The 23,703-nt window shown below is 41.6% G+C and overlaps 2 protein-coding genes across 5 annotated transcripts in view; both read left to right on the top strand.

Annotated features, from left to right (window-relative positions):
- Positions 1-1,501: 1,501 nt before the first annotated feature.
- Positions 1,502-23,703, top strand: part of COX17 (cytochrome c oxidase copper chaperone COX17) — a 65,644-nt gene continuing 43,442 nt past the window's right edge. The window contains exons 1-3 of one of the 2 annotated variants that reach the window (XM_066241566.1): positions 1,503-1,709; positions 4,810-4,897; positions 11,205-11,446. In XM_066241566.1, coding sequence (XP_066097663.1) covers positions 1,606-1,709; positions 4,810-4,894 — 189 coding nt within the window. In that variant the 5' untranslated portion in view covers positions 1,503-1,605 and the 3' untranslated portion in view covers positions 4,895-4,897; positions 11,205-11,446. Of the gene's footprint in view, positions 1,710-4,809; positions 4,898-11,204; positions 11,447-23,703 lie in introns of those variants that run through there. The other variant, XM_066241567.1, reaches the window with a different exon arrangement.
- The window catches only part of POPDC2 (popeye domain containing 2), a 46,319-nt gene continuing 43,442 nt past the window's right edge, over positions 20,827-23,703 (top strand). For all 3 annotated transcript variants that reach the window (XM_066241563.1, XM_066241564.1, XM_066241562.1), the window contains exon 1: positions 20,827-21,723. In XM_066241563.1, coding sequence (XP_066097660.1) covers positions 21,233-21,723 — 491 coding nt within the window. In that variant the 5' untranslated portion in view covers positions 20,827-21,232. The remainder of the gene's footprint in view (positions 21,724-23,703) is intronic.

The following is a 23,703-nucleotide window of genomic DNA, read 5'->3' as shown; positions in this document are numbered from 1 at the left end:
CGTTGACTTCGGCAAACTGACTGTTAAAATGGCACTTGTAATCAGGGTTCTCTCTAAGGGGGGCACCTGGGCAGCAGCATAATGTGGAAATCACCAATTTACATTCTTGACTCTTTTTAAATGTTCATCTGTGCAACAGTGTATTCTAAGCACCAGTAGTAATGTTGCAGGAAGCAACACCCAACAGAGGGTATCAGAAGATCCTCAGACAACTTAATACAGAAAGGAGAATTTATTAAGTTATATATCTTTACAGTATGGGTGTGTGATTACTTTGTTTAAAGTTTCCCAGGACTTGATCAAGGAGAGGGGAGGGAGAGTTTCAGGGGGGTCAGCAAGGGGGGAGGGGTTTCCAGATCACTGGACATAGCTACATACAGATTCTGCTTTTTCCCCTTGTGTTGCAAGTGTCTCCAAGCAACCACTTAGAGAACTATGGGATGTAGTTAATTTATAACTGGCTGACTCAGTTATCCCTGCTGGCTCCTTTCCCTTTTATTCTTCTGGTTTCTCCCCTCTCAAGGGAGAAGGATGGCTTGCTTCCCCCTCAATGTTCATTCCATCCATAGGTGAAAAAAATTTGACGGAACTATGCTTGTAATATTTATTTCTTCGTTTCATAAAACTCATTATACCTTTAATGAAATACTACATTTTAATTGCCTTGCATTTGTTATTTCAGTAAACAAACATGAAGAGAAAAAGTGCCTAACAACCAGGGGGGTAACAAGCTGTCATTGGAAATATCTTAAATAACAGTTTATTGTTTTTTATCTGGTATTATTTAATATTTTTTCATTAATATTTTAAAACTTTTTTATAATCGTTTTGTGTACCTCTGTTTTTAAGTATTAAATGCGTGAAATAATAAGCTAACATTTGGTGTATCTTTTTTTTTATATACTTAAAACGGTCATGAGGGCAGAGAACTGTTAAATTATACTGTTCACAAAAATTAGGGGATATTTCAAAATAAATATGAAGCAATAAAATATCCCCTAATTTTTGTGAACAGTATATTTGAATGCCACCACTAGGGTGAGGTATGTGTGACAAGGGAATCATTTTTCAATACTTATGGAACTGCATTGTTTACACTCTGTGCTACTCATCCTTTAGCTAGGTCAAGGAGAGACAGAGAGGGAGCCGGGAAGGAAGGAAGCAGTGCCCCACTCTCAAACCCGGGAATTGATGTTACTGAAGAGAAGCCGGCTTTCAATAGGGGGCTCTTCTGCTTAGCATGGACAAGTCGTTCCACTTTCTAGGACTTCAGTTTACAACATTCCGGATACGTGAAAGGTGTGAGAGATGGCTGATTAACGTACATTTCCGACCTTCGTGAGTTAGAAACACTTCCGGCCCTTTCACCCCGTCTCCCTGCGCCTGCGCCTGCGCCTAAGAGGTGCCCTCCTCGTACTTTCATTTAGCCTCCTCTGCGCACGCGCCCTTTTTTATCCTTTTCCTCTCACGCCCATCGGTCTGAGAGAGGCAGGACTTCCTGTCCTTCTCCAGACCGGATGCCGGAAGCGACAGCGGTAAATCGGCATTTGCGGAGGCTGGGAGAGTTGAGGGAGTCTCTACTGGTTCCAGCTTTCAGTCTGCACGATGCCGGGAGTGGCGGCCGCAAGCCCTGCCCCTTCTGAGACGCAGAAGAAGCCACTGAAGCCCTGCTGCGCCTGCCCCGAGACTAAGAAGGCGCGCGATGCGTGGTCAGTGAGCTGCCTGGGAGGGGGCAGCGGGCGGGTTCCGCGCCGCCTTCGGGTGCCTCTGCCCCCTGCCCGGCCTGGGCGGGTCTTGGCCCTCCCCCTGCTTGAGCGGCGCTCTGTGGGGTTGTCTGAGCCCACTGGGCTTCGCGGTGGGCTGTCCTGTTGACTGAGCTCGCAGCTCGGGCGGGAGACGGATTGAAGGGATGGGCGAGAGGACGAATCGGCGCGAGCTCGCTTCTACACACTCATTCTTCCTAGGGAGAGTTTTTGAACATACCTTAGGTCGGAAGATGTAGAAATAGGCAAATTTGCCACTTGAATTAATGGCGCTTTAAGTTAATGGAGACCTGTACCAGCAATTGCTATACCGAAAAGTAAAAATTTTCTGGGAATGCCTCCCAGAATTTAACGTAGTAGAACATAGGGTACATTTCTTACAGTACTAAAGAATTCACCTCTTCCCTTCCCCCGCTTAGGTAGATAATTTGAAAATCAACAATCTGTGACGGTTAGGTGACATCGTAGTGTTCAGAATAGTACATCTTTATTCTAGATTATCAGAAACTCACAAAAGCTTTTTTTTGTTTTCATTTGTGCAGCCTCCGTTATGGGAAGGAAGGAATGTTCAGTTAATGTGAATGTATACCGCTCTCCATCCCCTTTTTTTGTCCTTAGATGAAAAACAAAGATATCATAAGTGGCGTGATGAGGTTAATAAGAGTTGTAAGAGCTCATTGCTTTTTTGTTTGTTTGTTTTTTTACAGAGACAGAGAGAGAGTCAGAGAGAGATAGACAGGAACGAAGAGATGAGAAGCATCAATCATTAGTTTTTCGTTGCTCATTGCAACACCTGAGTTGTTCATTGATTGCTTTCTCATATGTGCCTTGACCGCGGGCCTTCAGCAGACCGAGTAACCCCCTTGCTGAAGCCAGCGACCTTGGGTTCAAGCTGGTGAGCTTTTGCTCAAACCAGATGAACCCACGCTCAATCTGGTGACCTCGGGGTCTCGAACCTGGGTCTTCCGCATCCCAGTCCAATGCTCTATCCACTGCGCCACCGCCTGGTCAGGCAGAGCTCATTGCTTTTTGTTAATATTTAGTATTTCGCAAATAATATTGTGGAGGGAGAATTGGAAGTGGAAGTCCTAAACAAGTCACCCCAACATATATTTCTATGATTTGCAGATTATTGTGAGCTAATGGCAAATTTAGCTGTGGGCAAAAGAGACTGCACCCCACCCCCTTAACTACCTAGAAGAACTTGAATCAGGGGCCTTACCCATAAAAGATGATCAGAAATAACTTCTTTTGATCTTTTTATGGGGTGGGATAAACTCCTGTTTAATAAGCATCAGCTTTTAAAATCTCACAATGACCTTTTGAAGCCCCCAAGGCACCTTATCGCATCTCTAGCTCAGGATATCTTATGTATCCGTGTTCCCTTTCTATCTCTGAACCCCTCCTGAATGTGGGTTCTCTGACTCTCTTATGTGTGCGGGATTTCCATACATATGTATGTATTGTTTGATTATTTTCTGTTGCTAATGTCTCAAGCCTATTTGATTATTAGACCAGCCAGAAGAACCTTGAAGGTAAAGTTTGTTCCTCCTCCACAAAAGACTACAGTCTTATACTGAAATAGCCTCCATAGTAACAGTAAGTGCTTATTGAACATTCAGATAGTATGGTGTCATGATTAAGAGCCTGGAATCCAGAGTCAGGGTTTGAATCCTGGTCCACCAACTTTGTGACCTTGAGCAAATTATTTAATGTATCTGTCTCATTTGTCTGTAAAATGGGCCTAATAATAGTTTTTGTCTCCAGGGGTACTGTAAGGGTTAATGATATAAACCACATCAGGTGCTTAGCACAGTATTTATAGTATTCAATAAATGATCAAGGAACACTAGCTGTTACTTTCATAAGGAGCTCACCATCCCAGACAGTCACTCTCATTTTCAGGCAGCCCTTGAGCTTTTTTTGAGGGATGTGTAGGGTTAGATAGAGGGAGAGAGCCTACCCGTTTTTTAAATTACTTTTGTATTAATTGTCTCAGACCACTGTGACTTCTCCCCAGTTATCTGTAGTCAGAAGTTTTTACTTATAATTGAATTTAGCTTAACTTGATTCTTTGCTAAAGACTACATTTTCAGGCCCTAGAACTAAGCTGTATGGTCCTATTCTTTACTTCATGAATTTTATAAATGGAAAGTTTTCTGGTCATTATGAGAGGGTTTCATTAGGGGAGAGTTCTTGGTTGCTGTTTATGTTGTTGGGTGTCCTGTGATTAGAAGTAGATTTATTTAGTTGTATTTTTATATAGGGGAAAACAAAATATTTAATACCAGTATGATAGCAGGCAAAAATTAAGTTCTCTGTCTTTTAATTAATGTAAATATTTTATTCACCCAGTTTATTTCATTATAGAGCAATATTATGCCTTGGATATAGACTAGAGGCAATATTTGATACGCATACTTATAACTTTTAATCAAACTCCCCCTTCCAAAATAAAACAAAACAACCTAGTTATCTGTGAAACATATTTATGGCGTTGGCCAGATAGCTGGATTGGTCACCCTGACACAGAGGTTGCCAGTTCAAACCTTGGTCAGAGCACATACAGGAACAGATTGATGTTCCTATCTCTCTCTCTCTCCCTTCCTCTCTCTCTAAAATCAGTTAAAATAAATCGTATAGAAACATATTTATGAGCATGGCAGTATCATAAGAGCCAAAAAAAAAAAAAGCAATTTGGTGTGGTAGTATTTTTTTTCTTAAGATTTTATTTACTGATTTTATGGAGTGGGGGCAAGAAATACCAACTCATAGTTGCTTCATTTTATTGTTCTTTGCTTGCTTGTTGCTTGTGCCTTGACCAGGCAAGCCCAGGGTTTCGAACTGGTGACCTCAGCATTCCAGGTCAATGCTTGATCCACTGCGCCACCACAGGCCAGGTGTGATAGCATTTTTTTTAAAATTCCAGCTACATTCCATCAGACTCATGTTCTGCCTCACTCCCCGTCATTATTTATGCATGCTTATTTATTACTAATGTACTTAATGCCTACTTGTTAGTTAACAAGTACATTTTGTTTTGTAGCATCATTGAGAAAGGAGAAGAGCACTGTGGACATCTAATTGAGGCCCACAAGGAATGCATGAGAGCCCTGGGATTTAAGATATGAATGGTGAGCATGGTACCCCTATTGGGCTCATTGCTTCAGATTTCTCTATTGCTTCACAGATTTCGCAGTCCTTGGGCAACATTCTGTCTACAAGGTAGTTCACCTGGTTAATCTAAGGTGCTGAAGTATCACTAAAAATAACAAGTTCCTAATGTAGGGAAGAAGCGATACTAATGAACTGAGAGGCACTCAGTGGATTTGCAAAGGTGAGAATCTAGCTTTCAAGAAAGGGCTTGACAAAAACCTTTAGAGTTATGGTGGTAGAGTCAGAAGGACCTATGGTTTAGGAAATTCATAATATTCAGTTGTGTGACCCAAAGGAACTAAAAGGAAAACATTCTCTATTCCTTGATTCAAATGTTGTGGGTCTTTAGTGAGAGCTTCTTTTAAATAGAGAGTAGGCAACACGTGGAAGCATTGCTTCTGCTAAACAGAAATGGAATTTTTGCTCTTTTTTTCTGATACTGTACTTTATTCTACTAAAGTTCTGATAACTAAAACCTCAGACCATTTTTTTAAAGAACTTTGAATCTAAATTTTAATGCTGAAAGGAACCTTGAATGATTTTCTTTTGTTTGGAAGCTCTTCTTTTAGATAGCAACTTGATTCACTCCCTCACTTCATTCAAGTCTCTGTTCAAATCCCTCCTTATTGGAGAGGCTTTCCCCCAACATTCCATCTAAAGTAGCATCCCTTCCCCATCACTGTCTTCCAGCCCTGTCCCAGAGGATTCTCTGTGATAATGAAAATGTTCTGTACTTGCACGCTCTAGTATGGTAGCCGTGAGCCATATGTAGCTGTTAAGCCTTTGCAATGTGAGTAGTTAAACTGAGGAACCGTATTTTTAGTTTTATTTAATTTTAATAGCCATACGTGACTAGTGACTACTTTATTCTTAACACCATTGCCTGCATGTTATGTATGTATTGATCATGTGTATCAGGGGTCCCCAAACTTTACACAGGGGGCCAGTTCACTGTCCCTCAGACCGTTGGAGGGCCAGACTATAAAAAAAACTATGAACAAATCCCTATGCACACTGCACATACCTTATTTTAAAGTAAAAAAACAAAATGGGAACAAATACAATATTTAAAATAAAAAACAAGTAAATTTAAATCAAGAAACTGACCAGTATTTTAATGGGAACTATGGGCTTGCTTTTGGCTAATGAGATGGGCAATGTGCTCCTTTCATTGACCACCAATGAAAGAGGTGCCCCTTCCGGAAGTGCAGCGGGGGCCGGATAAATGGCCTCAGGGGGCCGTAGTTTGGGGACCCCTGATGTATATTTTGCTCCACCTATAATGTGATCTCAGAGTAGGAATTTTCTGTGTCACTCACTGTCATATCCCCAGGACCTATCATACTGTCTGGCACATAGTAGGCTCATTAGAGGATTTTTAATTAAATGAATAAATAAATGAGGAAAATAAGTGCTATAAATATGAAATGATTCTTGAGTTGGGTTGGCAGGACCAGAATTGGAACCGTGTCCAGGAAGATTCCCTCCGCTTTGTGTGCCTATGGCACGTCCCCCCTCCCCGGCTACCACCACCCTGGACCCTCCCATCGATGTCGCGCCACCACTTTTAACTTAATAATAGCTGAGAGATAATGCCAAGGCCACATACCAATACAATAGTAATAGGGAGCCTGGCTTCTTTCCCTTTCACCTCCTTCCTGCCTCTGGAATTTCTCATGGCCAGTGTTCTGCACGGAGCTGTATAGAAGGAGGGGTAAGGAGCTTGTCCCGAGCAGATAAGAGGTATCACTGTGTAGACAGTGTCGGCTGAAAGTCCTCAGACTAATTTTCATTTTCCTGATGTCTAGCCTAGCATGTGTTTAACTTCAGCTACATTTAATGTTCATCAAGCCATTAATCCTCTCTGGACTTTACCTTTTTATTTATAAAAAGAGAATCATAAGTTTTATGATTTAAATACATGATACCTACTGTGTGTATACATGAGATACTCACATGTCTTTTAGATTAGATGGTTATTTAAAGAAATCCCATGGTAAACCATTTTATAAAATAAGTAAATTTGGGTGGGGAGCTGATTATTTTTAAAGACAGGGAATCTCAACATTTGTGCATGGTTTTCTTTTTTACATCTTTAAACTGCTTTATTAAAACAAATAAAAAATAAAATGCTTTATTGAAGGTTAATTGGTATATAATAAATTATACATATTTAAAGTGTATGATTTGGTAAGTTGACCTATGTATACAAGCATGAAACAGCCAATATAGTGAACATGTTCACCCCAAAAATGAGCTTTCTAATCTCTCCCTCCTGCCCTTGCCTGACCCACCATCCCCAAGTGACAGCCAGTCTGCTGTCACCATTAGATTAGTTTTCATTTTGTGGAATTTCATCTAAATGGAATTATGTGGCATTTACTCTTCTGTCAGTTACTCCCACTCAGCATGATCATTTTGAGATTCATCCATGCCCTGTGGGTGTCATTAATTTATTCATCTGAATTATTTTCAGCCTTGAACTGTTACACGTAAAGATATTATGAACATTAGTATACAATAATTTGGGGGGAATGTGTTTTCTTTTGGGTAAATTGCTATCAGTGGAATAGTTTGATTATATGGTTAAATGTATATAACTTTTATTTATTTTTTATTGGAATTCTTTTTTTTTTTAGGAGAAAAAAGGGAGAGAGGAATAATATTAATTTATTGTTCCACACTTATTTATGCATTCTTGTATGTTCCCTGACTGGGGATTGAGCCCGCAACCTTGGTTTATCGGTACAATACTCAAACCAACTGAGCTACCTTCCCAGGGCATATTTACTTTTGAAGAATTGTTTATATTGGTTTTCTGTGTTGCACAAAAAATTATTACAAACCCAGCAGCTTCAAACAACACATGTTCATTATCTCAGAGATTTTGTGGGTCAAAGTTAGTATCGCAGACCCAGGGGAAAGTCCTGAGACTGCAAATATACTTCCCTAAGTGGTGGTGGGGGGGGAAGACCGAAGAATGAGGCTGGCCACTCCAGTCTGGTTATTAATGGAGTTTATTAAAGGGAACGTACATATAGGCCTGTCTAGGGTGGCTGCAAGACAAAGTAGATCCCTGCACCCCTTGCCAGATGCTGAAAATTTATAGGGTAAAGGGGAGCATAATCTTGGGTACTACAATATTGAGTGTTACCAGGTACAGAAAATTACGTCCCTGACCAGGTCAGGACAACAGCCTGTTCCAAGAAGCAGCACGTAGCAGGAGGTAAGGGAGGGATGCTGGTTTATGTCAGAGTGAACATCAGTTATGGTCAGTCTATAAAGGAGTTTCCAGAAAGCAACCTCTGTTCTGGCCCAGGTCTAGCTTGCAGGACAGATAGTTATATCATGCAACAGTCTCTCCTCCACATTTGTTCATAATTGAATTCTCTTGCTAGTCAGTTGTGTAAGCTGTTGACTAGGTCCATGCCTGCCTTGATAAAGAGGGTTATTTTTTAAAATGCTAATTTTAGGCCCTGGGCAACTGGCTCAATGAATATAAAGTGTTGACCCAAAGCAGCAGAGGTCATAGGTTTGACCCCTGGTCATGGCACGTTCAAGAAGCAACCAGTGAGTACACAACTACATGGAACAACAAGTTGATGCTCCCCCCCTCCCCATTTTTCCTCTTTCTCAAATCAATGGAAAAATTAAAAATGCTACTTTTAGGAGCATCAGATGCTTCTCTTGGACTTTATGTAGATTCCAATGGTAGTGAAATTGTTGTAAGTGCATGTATTCACAAGGACCAGGAGATATCATTGTTTTCTTACGTTATTGGAACAGTGAGAATGATTCCTGTTTTTCATTTGTGTACAAAAGAATGCAGGAGCTTTGAATTTAGAATACCTGATGTTTAACTGATATTTTATAGGCTCTTTGGCAAGTCCGTAACTTTCTGAACCTTAGTTTTTCCTCATTTGTAAAACAAAGCTTACATGACCAAATTACTTGATAGAGTCATTGTGATGATTAAATGATATATGTATGTATGAATAGGCTTTGTAAACTGTCAAGTAGAAACCAAAAGGAATATCCCATATCTTGGGAGTTGTGGATAGCAGACTTTTAATTGAGGTCTGTTGAATATATGACCTAATAATGTATTTTTGAATTCTGGTTGGAAGAGCAGTCTTAACCCGCATAGGGCCTGAATATTTGGAAGAGTAGCAGGTGTCCGGCTTCCCCAACCCTGGGAGAAACGGAGGACCAGGGAAGTCAGAAACAACTTGCTAAAATTGAGGGGATAGATGGTGGAATTAAAACTAATAAGCCCTTTAATGTTCCCCAAATCACAGGCACTTACACTTCACTCTTTGCACTTAATGGGGTTTTATTGACATTTTCATTTCTAGGATAGCACATAGTCTTGCTCTATAATCATAAAACTGTATTATGAATGCTTGTTAGACCTATTGTTGAAATGCATAGGTGTATAAAACCAGGTCATTGGCTGTAGGGTAAAATCTAACACTACTGCATGCACTGTTATGAGTGGAAACTTAATTAAATTGATATGTCAGATTGTTAGATCACGTTTTTCTCAGGATAGTTTCAAAGGGAAAGTATTTTACAAACTTAGGTCTTCTCAGTAATGATCATGAAAGTTCCATAATTCAGAAACCTTCATAGATACTGGTATTTCTTAAATAATGTAGGTCTTAATTGTACTTTGAAATCAGTAGGTTGGGACTTAATATAAAAATAGGCTACATTCAGCCAGAGGGGAATTTTCCAAAATTCACAGGCCTGGACCCTGATCTGCACATGTTGACTGAAACTCCTAGGTAATTTTCAAGAACCAGTGGCTTAAGCTGAAGAAGTAGAAAGGATAATTCTAAATATGAACTATTGAAAGATTTAATAGTGGCAAGGCAGAGACTTGAATACTACTCCTAAGGAAAGTTAGGCATGTGATGGTGGCAGTTCTAAACACTTCTGTCTTATGACTGCTTCTTTCACTGAAAGAGAAACTAGAGGAGCTTAGATATGCTCAAAAATGTAAAAAGGAAACGGCAGCTAGTATCATTCTGCCTTTAGGATTCAGAAGGAACCTGGAGAACTCAGTTTGGGAGCTAAAATCATTGAAAGAAATTAGAAGACTGTAGTTAGTGGTGGTTATACTCAGTATTTAAGTTTAAACTTGATAGTAGGTTGAAATATGCTTAAAATACGCTGATTTCACACACAAAAGCAACTGATTATTCATGAAAATATCTTGAGAAAATCCATAAAGGGTTATTTCTACTATTCAAGCATTTATTCATTTAATAGATATTTATTGTTCAGAATCCTAAAAAAAGCCAACATGAGAAGGACAGGATCTCTTCTGTCAAGGACTTTATACCCACAGATACACCCAGAGGCTTTCTCTCTCTCTCTCTCTCTCTCTCTCTCTCTCTCTCTCTCTCTCTCACACACACACACACACACACACACACACACACACAATATATATATATATATATAGTGTTTGCTATGGACTCTGTCCCTTGAAATGTTGAGTGGCTTCATTTTTGGTTCTTCCCTGCTCATACGTTAACTATATTTTTCCTTTGAGCCTTTTAGAAAATGGAGAGTTTAGATGTTATATTGTTGATGAGGCTTATCTTTTCTAAACCAAATAGAAAGAATAGCTAGATGAGAGAAACACTTAAATTAGATTTGAAGAGTTGGCCAGCCCAAATTACCTGGTTACCTTTTTAGCCTCGTACTTTGTTTTCTGGGATAAAGACAGACTTGGGGTAAAGGTGGGTGAGAGAGAAGCCTGACTAGACCAGCAACCTTGTTCTCTGCTACTCTGCCTTTTGGATCTTTACAAATGAATTTCAGAGGGTTACCCATATTTTACCCTTGGGTAGAAGTGAGTAACTTTCCACAGAAAGTGCGTTGGCTACAGAGCTGACCTTCTACCTTTCACTTCAGGCAGTCTTTGCCAAACATACTTGAATCAGCAGGAAGGGGTTGGCAAATCTTGAATATCTAAAAATAAACTGCCATGCCTTTTTGAAAAGATATTTTTGAGAAAATAAATACATAGTTTTTACTTCAACAAAGACTTCTTAACATTTAACAATGCAATGGATTGAACAGTTTCAGTGATAGTTTTTAGTTGGAGAAAACTAGAATTTTAAAATGTGGACCTTTCATTTCCTAACTTTTTTTGTGGCAGGCAATTAGTAGTACTTGGCCGAGCCTCTTATTTATAGTGGTCTAAATTCCCTAATCCATAGGTCTGGCCTGATGTTTGAAATCTGACTTTCTAAAAGAAATCTTTTTCTGTAGGTGGTCTGTCTGCTCTGTGAATGAATAATTCCTGAAGAATGAAGATGATTTCATAATTTGGGGAGTTCTTTAATGAGCTTTGATGAATGGAAAAGTATTTATAATTTATTAAAAAAAAAAAGAAAATTTCCTGGTCAAAAATCTTCAAGTGTGTTTCTTTCTGTGTTCCTCACATCCTCACATGGTATTTACTTATTTGTTTTTCTTAAAGGGTATAGAATAAATAAATCTTGTAATATGAATGTCTTATGTTGTGTCATTCTGGGAATTCTGGTACTTGTTTCAAGGAGAACGCAGATACTCATCCAGTGAAATCTCTGAAATCAAGTGCATGCGAGTAAGAAATAACCTTTGCCAATTTGTAATAAGAATAGTAGCCATAGAATCCCACTTACAGTTCTGGTTTTTTTTACCTTTCTTAAAGGCAAGAACTAGACAAGCTTTCAGTTTTACTACTTTAAATTCTTACTGTTGTTCATTACTAGTTCTCTCTTTTGGGAAAGTAATTTATTTAAATTTTGGACCACATTAAGATACCTTGGCTTGGAAGATCTCAATTGTTTGGCCTAATTAATCTATAGATGCTAATTACATTTTAGGACAGATCAGGATCATATATAAGGTCTACCGAACGGAAAGTTCTGTCCGTTTTTGGAATAAAACAAGATACAAATTTTTGTTACCGTCAATAAACTTTATTAAATAATATATTTCCACACCTATCCTATCTTCCGAATATGGTCCGAAATGGTTTGCTGAGCTGAATTAAGCCTTTCTGCGATCTCCGATGTTGTCAGAAAAGGATCTTGCTCCAACATGGTCTTAACAACACCGTCATCGATCAAAGGTGGTCGCCCAGAACGTTGCTTATCAGAAAGGTCGAAATCACCTGTTTCGAATTTTTCGAACCATCTTCTGCATGTCCTATCAGAAACTGTACCTCCACCAAACACTTTCAATAGATTTCTACATGCTTCTGTAGCATTTCTTCCTTGTTGAAATTCGTATACAATACAGTGGCGTAAATGAACTTTATCAGTAGCCATGGGTACACTATCACTTCACACATAAGACTAACGTTTATCAACTTTGTTTTAGTTAATTTGCTACATCAGTATGTATACATTAAGTGATAAAAATAGGCACACATGCGCCAAATAAACGTGCTTACGTGTCTAAACTTGTGATAGAAACGGACAGAACTTTCCGATAGACCTTAATGCTTCGAGGCCGGAGAGAGTTGTCTCATTACTTAGAGACCAAGCCAGAGGTTGAAGTAGTACCAGTAAATCACTAATGAAATAGCTCTATGCTATGCTGTAGTGATACCTGGAATAAAATGTAGAGAGTAGTTCACTAACTATAGCAACCCTGTGGTCCTGTTAGTTGCTTAAGGGCTAATCAAGCAATAGATTATATTCTGCCTTGAAGGAAATTGAGTCAAATCTCAACAAAAGATAACTGAGGAACATAAATAAGAGAATATGTATTGTTTATATGTCATTGTGTAATGGGACAGTTGCCTCTTTTATAAAATAAAGAAGCTGAATTATTCCTTAGGATTGGATTCATTTTGATTAAGAGCATGGCGTTGAAGTGTGACAACCTTCAGTTCAACAGCTGCCTATGGGGTGTCAAAGAAGTTAGAGCCTCTGGCCTGTTTTTTTCATCTGAAAGAAAAAAAGCATTTTGTAGTTTTTTGAGCATTCTTCTAGGTGAAGAATAGAATCTTGGACTCCTAAGACAGATATTAACCACCTTACAGATCCTTGGCAGATGATTATCCTGGCTCTGCTTGAATATATTGTGGGACTACAAAAATTAATAACCTTATTATCCAGTGTTAATTATTGATATATGCTGTCCCATACTTTCATATGCATTTACATATTTTTAAAATAAAAGATCATTTTTGCACACTATTTTTAATGAGATCATAATAGTAATTGTCTTTCTCCCTTAATATATTTTACCATCAGTGCTAGTTCTACAGTGTGATTTGTGTCAGCTATGTATGATATAAATCCATTCTGTGACTTATCATTTAACCAATTCCCAATTGTTTGTATGTTTATTCATTAAATGTTTTATGAAATACCTGCTCTATGTCAGATACCATTCTAGGAATTGGGTCTTAGTCTTGAATAGGATACACACCAGATACCTAAAATATTTCTGATTGTGGGGGAGGGGAGTGTTTTGCTTTGTCAGTTGTTTTTAAGGAAATATAAGGAAGAAGTCACCTGAAATCCCACCTGTCTACAATAGGACCACTTCTGGACAACCTGCTTGGCATTCATCTTTTTCTGCATGTATATACTCTTTTACTTTTTTTTTTTTTTCCATAACAACATGGCAATGGAAGGTTCATAGGCAAGTTGTTACAAATGTCTTTTACTAATCACTTAGCCAAGGATGGACCAGAAGCTCTGCCCATTTTCAAGGCTTTAGATGAGTACTGCCTCACTGATCTCTAGAAAGGGGGTGCCCATTTGTGACTTAGTATCTGGGAGTGCCTATTTCTCTAAACTCTTAGCAAGGTTAATTTTTTCAACCTTTGCCAGTTTGATATGCTCACCTGATTTTTTTAAATTCAATTAAATCTATTTATTTTTTAGAGAGAGACAAGAGAGAGCGTTCGGAAGCATCAACCCGTAGTTGTGGTGCTTTTAGTTCATTGATGGCTTCTCATACATGCCTTGATGTGGGGAGGAGAGGCTTACAGCTAAGCCAGTGACCCCTTGGGTTCAAGCAGGATGAGCCCACACTCAAACCAGCAACCTCAGGGTTTTGACCTGGGTCCTCAGCATCCCAGTGTGACACTCGATCCATTGCACCATCACCTAGTCAAACTAATTCTACTTATTGATGAAGGGAGAGAGAGAGTAACATTGATCTTTTTCTGTATGTGCCCTGACCGGGATCAACCTGGCAACCTCTGCTTCAGAGTTCAATAACTTTATGTAATACATTTTTTTTCAAAGTTCGGGCCCCAAAATTAAGGTGTGTGTTATACATGGGGAAATATGGTAATAGGAAATCTTCATCAAGGGAAACACTTGACTGGAAATCCAGCATTAGGGCAAGTTCTACAGGCAATAATATAGGCTCAACAATGCCTCCTAAGGCTCAAGTTTTTATCACTGAGCTCTCTCTTTTAGGTCTGATGAAGCTAATCATGTACTTTATTGTTCAAGTGTTGCAGAAGAGAGAATTCATTCCCAAGGCATGATTTCTCTTTGTTTTAGTCTGATTGAGCTAATTAGGTTTATGTGTATTTTTATGAACCAATAAGAGTTTTCAGCAGAATGTCTTATGCTGATTGGCTTAAACAACCCCCCTACCTCCCTGGTTAGATATCAGAACAAACTGGAATTCTGTTATAGCAAAGAAGAGGTAAATGGATATTGAGTAGGTAGCGCGTTTTCCACTAAACCAGGGGTCGGGAACCTCTGGCTCGCGAGCCAGCTGTGACTCTTTTGATGGCTGCATCTGGCTCAAAGACATCTTTAATAAAAATAATAATAACAAAAATATAAAACATTCTCATGTTTTACAATCCATTTACCGCTCATGTTCATGGTTGTGGGTGGCTGGAGCCAATCACAGCTGTCCTCCAGGACAACACCAACTTTTTATTGGATAATGCATAATGTACACGGGTTGTTGTATGGCTCTCACAGCCAAAAAGGTTCCCGACCCCTGCACTAAACCATCTTGTTTCCTTAACAACCAGGTCATCCTGAGTGGTCAAATTGAGTTTTTTCTTTAATTGTTATTTTTTTAATTTTTATTGATTGATTTTAGTGAGAGAAAAAAGGGGGAGAGAGACAGGAACACTAATCTGTTCCTGTATGTGCCCTGACCAGGGATCAAACCAGCAACCTCTGTGCTTTGGGATGATGGACTAACCAACTGAGCTATATAGCCAGGGCTCAAATTGAGTCAAAGGAGTAATTCCTCTTATAGTTTACTCGAAATTTTGAGAGAAAATTGTTGCTAGAACATAATAAGTAGTCCAATGTTACGTTTCCATTGACTGAGACAATCATGTCCAGAGAACTGTTCTCTGAATAGTCCTTATGGAAATCCATTGGGACATCCATCTGAATCTGGAGACATTCAACTGCAAGTATCAGAATACCAGCAACATCTTAATGTCTGGAGGTTCAAAAGTTCCAGGTCTGAGACACTCAGTGATACTTTCAAGAACTGCGGTTTATCTGTTTTTCTGTTCTGTATGCCTCTCATTCTTAGGCATATCATATCTCATGGCTATGGTAACTTCAAACATTATATCATCACTTAACTGTGTTCAAGCCAGGATGAAAGTTAGCAGGCCTTCTTACTGTCTTTAACAGGGAGCTTGGTTTCCCAGAAGTTCCCATATGCACTTCCTCATATCTCATTGGTCACATCTACTCTTACATCTGTTACCATTCGGGGGAATGGGATCTCATGCTTGCTTTGACGAGTCTTATTTTAGGCCCTGGCAATTGGGGGAGAAGCCCATGTTCCTCACAAATTGCCAAAGCAAAATCAGACTTCTGTAAATTAAGGAAAGTAAGGTTATTACTATAGGACAGGCAACCAGTAGTGTCTGCCTAAGACCAACTTGGCAGTATGTGTTCAAAGCCTCTGTTCTATTTTAACATTTATATTAGGGAAGCATTAATATTCGAAACCTCGAGGTCACTGGCTTGAGGACAGGCTCATCTGGCTTGAGCACAGGGTCATTGGCTTGAGCGTGGGCTCATAGACATGACCCCTTGGTTTCTGGCTTGAGCCCAAAAGTCATTGTCTTGAAGCCCAAGGTTGCTGGCTTGAGCAAGGGGTCACTGGCTCGGCTGGAGCCCTCTGGTCAAGGCACTTAAAAGGAAGCAATGAATAAACAACTAAGGTGCTGCAGCTATGAAAAAAAAAGAAAAGACATATACCACACAAGCCCCATTTTATTAAACTCAAAGGACACTCGTTTCTCTGTTAAATTGCTATAAAATGTCTAAATACTCTTAATTTTTGTTCTTATCTCATCATGGCCAGCTACAGTTCACAGACCACTGTGGTTCGTGATCACAGTTGACAAGGCCCCGGGTCGCGCACTGAACTTCATAATTTGGCCCCCGCCTTCCTGCCTCATGTCCTGCTGCTCCCTTTGAGTCACCTACACCAAGCTGTTCTCTGTTACCAGAATATAGCATGTGTTTTTGTTTTACTTCTGGACTTGATTTCACGTTCTGTTCTCCCTTCCTGTAATGCCTTCTCCTAGCTGGGCATCTCTTCAGACCAGCTTAACTGCCACCTTCCGTGTCTGTTTTTCCTGGATTCTTTGCTCCCCCCTCAGTGCTCCCTCTGAATCCCGAGTATACTTACTTGATTGGAGTGTTGTTATTTCTAGATCAGCCTCCCTCACTCAAAAGTTCCCTGAAGGTGATAATTGTCTTGCTCATATTTTTATCCCTGTTCTTGGAGCACAGACATTGCCCTAAATAAATGCTTATTGAATTGAAATGACTCAACAAATAAGACGTTTCTGTTTTATTTTCTGATTGACTTTATTTTTTATTGAATTTATTAGAGTGACATAGGTTAATAAAATTATACAGGTTTCGTGTGTATAATTTTATAATTCATCATCTCTATATTATATTGTTTCTTTTTATTGTTCCCAAAATATTTTCTACTGTGCTTCTGCCTGCATGTTTGTGGATTTCCTTATAAGAACACACCATTTTGACAGCCAACTTTTTCTTTCCTCTTCTAACAAGTCTGGGTTTAAAAACAAGATACTACTTTCCATTGTGTATTCCCTTCATAGGGCCAGTTCTACACACGTCAATGTCATTATCACCGCAGGCAGCATGTGTGGGCAACAGTTGTCCCTCACCATTCGTGGTTCACTTTTTGCGGTCTCACTGTATCACAGATTTTTTTTTTTTCTTTTTCTTTCTGAAGCTGAAACAGGGAGAGACAGTCAGACAGACTCCCGCATGCGCCCGACCGGGATCCACCCGGCACGCCCACCAGGGGGCGATGCTCTGCCCCTCCGGGGCGTCGCTGCCGCGACCAGAGCCACTCTAGCGCCTGGGGCAGAGGCCAAGGAGCCATCCCCAGCGCCGGGCCATCTTTGCTCCAATGGAGCCTCGCTGTGGGAGGGGAAGAGAGAGACAGAGAGGAAGGAGGAGGGGGCGGGGGTAGAGAAGCAAATGGGCGCTTCTCCCAGGTCCCCCGCACGCCAGGCCGACCGGCCAGGGCCTGTATCACAGATTTATAAATTGCATATATCTAATTTTGTATCATGGATTTTTTGCTATATTGCAGGATTTTACCTAGGTTTACGAATGTAGAAAGTGTTTAAGAGCATAGGAAGTGTTTATAAGGGTGTGGGAAAGGTTTATAAGAGTGTGGGGAGGATTTATAAAGCCTTTAAAAAACATATACATAATAAAATAAATACAAGGTCACCAGTATGTGGATTTTCGCCTATCATGGCGGGGTTCTGGATTTTCGCCTATCATGGCGGGGTTCTGGAACCTACGCCCTGTGATAGACGAGGGACCACTGTATGAGCCCCTGGTGCCACTCCAACAGCGTGCACCAATCCCCTAACAATAAATGAGCCTGTACATGGATACGTAGAAACTCCCAAAAGTACCTAGCAGGGTGGTACAGCACGGAGAGCACACAAATTAGAGTCACGGTGACCTACTCTTTAGACCTTATTAGTATGCTAGCTCTGTGGCCTTGGGCAAGTTCCTTAACTTTTCCGAGCCTGTCCCATTAAAATAAAAAAGGTTTCTTGGGATAACATGAAGAAACAATAATTTTTGACAAATGTCTCAATGGGCACATATGTGGATTGACAAGGAAAGCAGGCTGAGAACAGCAGTCAATAGATTTGCCTGTTTCTTTAAAGAGTTGAGGCCAGCCTATGCTTCAGGCAGCTGAGAAAGATGACCTGCTTTGAAATTCTATCTTGGGCACAGCCTTGGTTGCTTCTCTGTTCCTGTGCTTCTGATTTCCTTGCTCACAGCATTGGCAGCTCACGGGGTGCATGACTAAGGTGGAGGGATAAGCAGCTGCTGCTTGTTAACAAGCCGCTGGTCGGGTTGGGAGGCAGGCATCAAAGCAGTTTATGAGGACCCGGTAACTTCTCTGCTCCGATGACAGCAGAGATCCAAACCCCTGCGGCGAGGGAGGCTCCAGGGGAGGCCTTTTCTTCTCCAGGCACTCTGTTCCTTTACTGCCCAGCCTCCCCCCTTGGTTTTAGAAAGGAGGGGATACATGCACGTTGTTTTATTTTAATTAAATGAAAGAAACTGGCCCTTCAGCATGCTGTGCATTTTCACACCTCTGCCTCACTTCTGCGGTCCTCACTACGGGCAGTGCTCTTCTCCTGCTACCTACCCGGCCATCGGGCAGTGCTCTTCTCCCTCTACTAGACTACCCGGCCATCGGGCAGGGCAGTGCTCTTCTCCTGCTACCTACCCGGCCATCGGGCAGGGCAGTGCTCTTCTCCTGCTACCTACCCGGCCATCGGGCAGTGCTCTTCTCCCTCTACCTACCCGGCCATCGGGCAGGGCAGTGCTCTTCTCCTGCTACCTACCCGGCCATCGGGCAGGGCAGTGCTCTTCTCCTGCTACCTACCCGGCCATCGGGCAGTGCTCTTCTCCCTCTACCTACCCGGCCATTCACTCGAATCGCTCATTCACTCGAATCGAGCCTGACACCTTGAATCAAAAGTTAGCTCTTATGTCTTCCGGCCTCTAGGCCATCCTTTCTTCTAGGCTGCCACCTTTCTTTAAACATAACCCACTTGTCGTGCATCACACTTTGAATTGCCCTTTTTAAAAAAGATTTTTATTTTTCAATTACAGTTGACATGCAGGGTTATTCTGTGTTAGTTTCAGGTGTACAGCACAGTGGTTAGACAACCATGTACTTTACATAGTGTTCCCCCGATACTCCCAGCACCCACCTGACACCACAGTTATTACACTATTGACGACTGTATTCCCTGTGCTGTACTTTCATCCCCGTGACGATTCTCTAACTACTAACCTGTGCTGTACTTCTAAATCCTCCTTTTTCACTCAGTCTCCCAACCCCCCTCCCCTCCGGTAACCATCAGTCTGTTCTATCTATGAGCAGGTTTCCATTCTGTTTGTTTGTTTATTTTGTTCTTTAGAGTCCACATATGAGTGAAATCATATGGTATCTTTCCATATCTGATTTATTTCACTTAAGTCCATCCATGCTGTCAAAATGGTAAGATTTCATTTCTTTCTTATGGCCGAGGAATATGCCATTGTATATGTTTATGCCACAACTATTTTATTCACTTTCTATTGATAGAATCATTCTTTTTCTGAGGATCTTTCCCTTTATACAGTGAAAGCTCTTGGGAATCTTTGTTTCTCTAAGTGCTTGGCTTATAGTAGGTACTCCATAAATCATTACTGTATTGAAAATCTCTACTCTTCAGCATATTTGACAGTTTCTAATTTCTCACTCATTATGGCTAGGTTATTAGCAGTGTAATAAAACTCCCTATGGATTGAGCACTTGACTAGTTCTGGAAGATACTGGGTGCCTCCCCATTTCCATACCTCAGCAATAGGAATAATGGCAGGAAGAGCTAACCAGAAGCAAGGAAGGAAATCAAGGAGTCATTTGAAAACCAGAGGAACATTTTTTAGGTTAGTATTTGCATATTCCAGATTTATTTCTTGGTGACTCAAAGGAGTCCCCGGGTTCATCTGGAAGTTCCTTGGATGTCATAGACTTCTTGGGGGGAGGGGAGTGTGGGGTTGGGAGTCATGGATCTAGCCCTGTATTTCCAAGTGCGACTACTTGGGACACAGCAGTAAGTCTGGTAGACTTGGATTTAAATCCTAATTCTGCCACTTGCATACTATCTATGGGCACTCATTACCTCTCTGAGTCTCAATTTCTTTCAGAGCTGGAAGGAGGATAGTATTTAATTGAGTTGTGGTGATAAAATAATATTTGTATAAAATACCTAATCTAGGTCTGGCACTCTGTAGGTATTTAATAGGTGGTAGTTATTATACTTTGCAAATATTGGGATGGGTAGGATAATGGTCTGAGCAATGTTATTACCATTGCATGAACTATATATTACTAGAGCCAGATATACGCAGGAGAAAGTCAGCTTAGAACTCAGTATGTCAAATAAATGCCTAGTGATATTTACAACCTGCTTAATAAAGGTCTTCAAGGGGTTTTCCAGTTCTCACTGTTAGGATTTTTTCTGATAATAGTCCCATACTTTCCTATTTTGATGTGTCCTTCTCCCTCAGGGGAGCCCCTGTCCGTCCCCACAGGGAGCCCCGGACAGTGTCCTGCCTGCATTATAGTAAAGTCTGTGCTCAGTTTTCCTGTGTCCGCCTGCCTGCCTCTCTTGCCCCGAGGTCTTATCTTGTCCTCTGGGGAGGTATGTTAAGTGCTCTGCCAGCCTGCCTATGTGCCTGGCCTGTTTTTTCTCACTGCCAGTACCTCTTGGATTCCAATTCCAAACATGGTATCCATCTGGGGTCACCCTTTCTTCCGGTGCCAAGAGAGACGCATTCCAAACAGAACACAAGTGTGCCTTCTGTGCTGGGCTCTCCTCATTCTGTCTGGGGAAAACAGAGCAGGATGTGGCCCCTTTCTTAGCCCTTGCTGCTGGAGTTTTCAGGCCTAGAGGCCTGTCCTTTCCTCTAGAAAATTTAGGTTTTCTGCTAAGAGCCAAATGTGAAGACTGGCCCACGGAATCTGGAGCCAAGGAAGCTTGCCAGGGCTCTGCAGGAAGGGGAGAGAGGATAAAAAGTTTTACGGCTCTCCATGAAGTGTACTATGTCCTGCCTTGCATTCCCAAAGCTACCAGAAGCATTCCTTCTAGGAAAGGTGGAGCTGGTGGTGAGAAGCCGGAGGTGAGAAGGCACCTCGAAGGCCGACTCATCCATTGTCTGAATTCCTATGTGTGGCCGGTCTAGAGCCCGGCAAGGCTTCGGGACACCCTGAAGATGAGTGCCAACAGCAGCACGGTGGGCCAGCATCTCTGGCAGGGGCTGGTGTGCATTGGCTGGAAGCAGGATCTGGAAGGGGCTGTCTACCACCTGGCTAACTGCTTCTTGCTTCTGGGCTTTATGGGGGGCAGTGGGGTCTATGGATGCTTCTATTTCTTTGGCTTCCTGGCCACTGGCTATGTGTGCTGTATTCTGTGGGGCTGGTTCGATGCCTGCAGCCTGGACATTGTCATCTGGAACTTCCTGCTGGTGGTGGCCTGCCTGCTCCAGCTGGCATACCTGGTCTACCGCCTGCGCAAGGACACCCTCCCTGAGGAGTTCGAGCTCCTCTACAAGACGCTGTGCGTCCCCCTGCAGGTCCCCCTGCAGGCGTACAAGGAGATTGTTCGCTGCTGCGAGGAGCAGGTCTTGACTCTGGCCGCTGAGCAGACCTACGCTGTGGAGGGTGAGACACCCATCAACCGCCTGTCCCTGCTGCTCGCTGGCCGGTAAGCTGCTCTCACTGCCCACACTGCTCACTTCCCAGCGAGTCCCTTTCCATTTCGTGTCCCTTTCCATTTAGGGAAGGATGTGGCATGTCAAACAAGCCAAAATAGATTTTTCTAAGCGTGAATTTGCTTCCTCTTTGTTAGTATTTTCCCAGTGGACATTAGATCATGAAGCATCTTCTCGGTTGGCAGGAAGGTTTGTGTGGCCACCTGCTGCTGGGAGGTGTCTGTTGGGTGCTTCTGGAGCCTGGGTCTAAAATAACCACACACACACACACCACACACACACACACACAGCAGTGTCTTATGCCCAAGCTGCAACAATAGCTCTGTAAGCTTTAGAAAACTGAACACTTCAATAAGATTACTTTGTTCCATGTCCATTCAACATTTGCCAAGTGTCAACAGTGTGCAGGAACTGGGGCTGGCTCTGTGGAAAGCAAGCAAAGCATTTCAAAGTGAAGGGGGTTTCCTGTGACCCCTGCTCTGCTGGGGCATCAACGATGTTGAGGCTAATATCCTGCACAGACTGTGTGGTAAAGCCGTTCTGTGCACACCCAGGCATGGAAGGGAATACCCCTCGTCTAATTTTCTATTCCTGGTAGTTCTGTTGAGTTTCTTACAGGCCAAGAAGTAAGAGGCTGTAAATCTGAAGGCCAGATAGTAAGGAGGAATGTATGATTGCCACATGTGTCTCATTAAGATTTGGTGAAGACACCTGGCTGACTCCTTCTAGAAGGCTGACAGACACGAGCAGAAATGGTCTTAGTCAGCCTGCATGAATGCCCAGTCAGACTACATGAATGCTGGCTGTCAGCCGGTATATCCTGGAAAAATATCACAGGGTTCTGTGCTGCACCTTGGTAGGCAAACGTGGATTCTTTGAAATATTGCCTTAGTGGGACTCGATGTGGAGCTGAGCAGAAAACTTGGAGCACTGGGGCTGGCTCTGTGGAAAGCAAGCGAAGCATTTCAAAAGCTTTGTCTTTAGTTCCCTCCCCTGCCTTCTTGAGACCAAGAGAACGTGGTAGAAAAGATAAGACGGTAATCAGAAGGCTCTAGTCCAAGGGGAAAAATGAAACCAGGTAAGAAGACCAACCACACAATGGAAAAATAGTTGGATGATGATGGTACTACAACAACTACTACTAGTAATAATATGCATTTATCTACTAATGTTTAGAACTAAACGTTTTACATATATATACCTTTTATTTTGTTTGGAGTCAGAGGTCCTGGGTTGGAAGAGCTAACAGATTTTGTGGAGAGAAATTTTATTTTATTATGAGAGCTCATAGTAGCTCCTCTCTATTCAAAGGAGTGAATTGAAGCTGGTGGGAGACACGCCCACTCCACTTATATGGTACTCACTTATGGAAATAGGTTATGATGATTGCATGATTCAGGTAATCTTTTATATGATGGTTTGACCATGAACTTGTATAAGACTACTTCCCTGTGAATGGGTGTCATGTTGGTGGCTGAGGCCAGGCAGGTTCACATTGGATTCAGGCAGACCACAGAAGAAATGTGGAACTGAAAGGCGTTGGGCTATTCCCTTTTGTTGGATTTTCACAATGATGCACTCGAGCAAACAGGGGAAAACTGCTTCTTACAGCAGGCAGAAGAGCTAACGGGAAAACCGCCCTTCACAGTGGCAGGCCAGCAATCAGAAAAACTGCCCCGCGCGGTGGCAGGCAAGCGATTCTCACGGAAGGAAAGTATCCATAGCCTTACTTAGGCCACACACACACGTGGCTTTCTGCCACATGCTCACGCACTAATCATGCCAAGTGCTTGCAGCCAGAAAACAAGCTGGGAAGCCTAACCACAGCTGTTTTCTCTACAAGGGGACAGAGGGGCATGCTCCCTCAGTGTGGTTTTTTTCTCGTATACTTAGCATCAAAAATCAAAGTCAGAAATTAGGTCATTTCGATTTTTTATTTCTTGCTTTTCAAGAGTTTTGTTTTGTTATCTTTC

The sequence above is a fragment of the Saccopteryx bilineata genome, chromosome 8, assembly GCF_036850765.1.
Source record: "Saccopteryx bilineata isolate mSacBil1 chromosome 8, mSacBil1_pri_phased_curated, whole genome shotgun sequence".
Lineage (NCBI taxonomy): Eukaryota > Metazoa > Chordata > Mammalia > Chiroptera > Emballonuridae > Saccopteryx > Saccopteryx bilineata.
The sequence above is the reverse complement of the archived record's forward strand: the minus strand, read 5'-3'. Positions and strand labels throughout refer to the sequence as shown.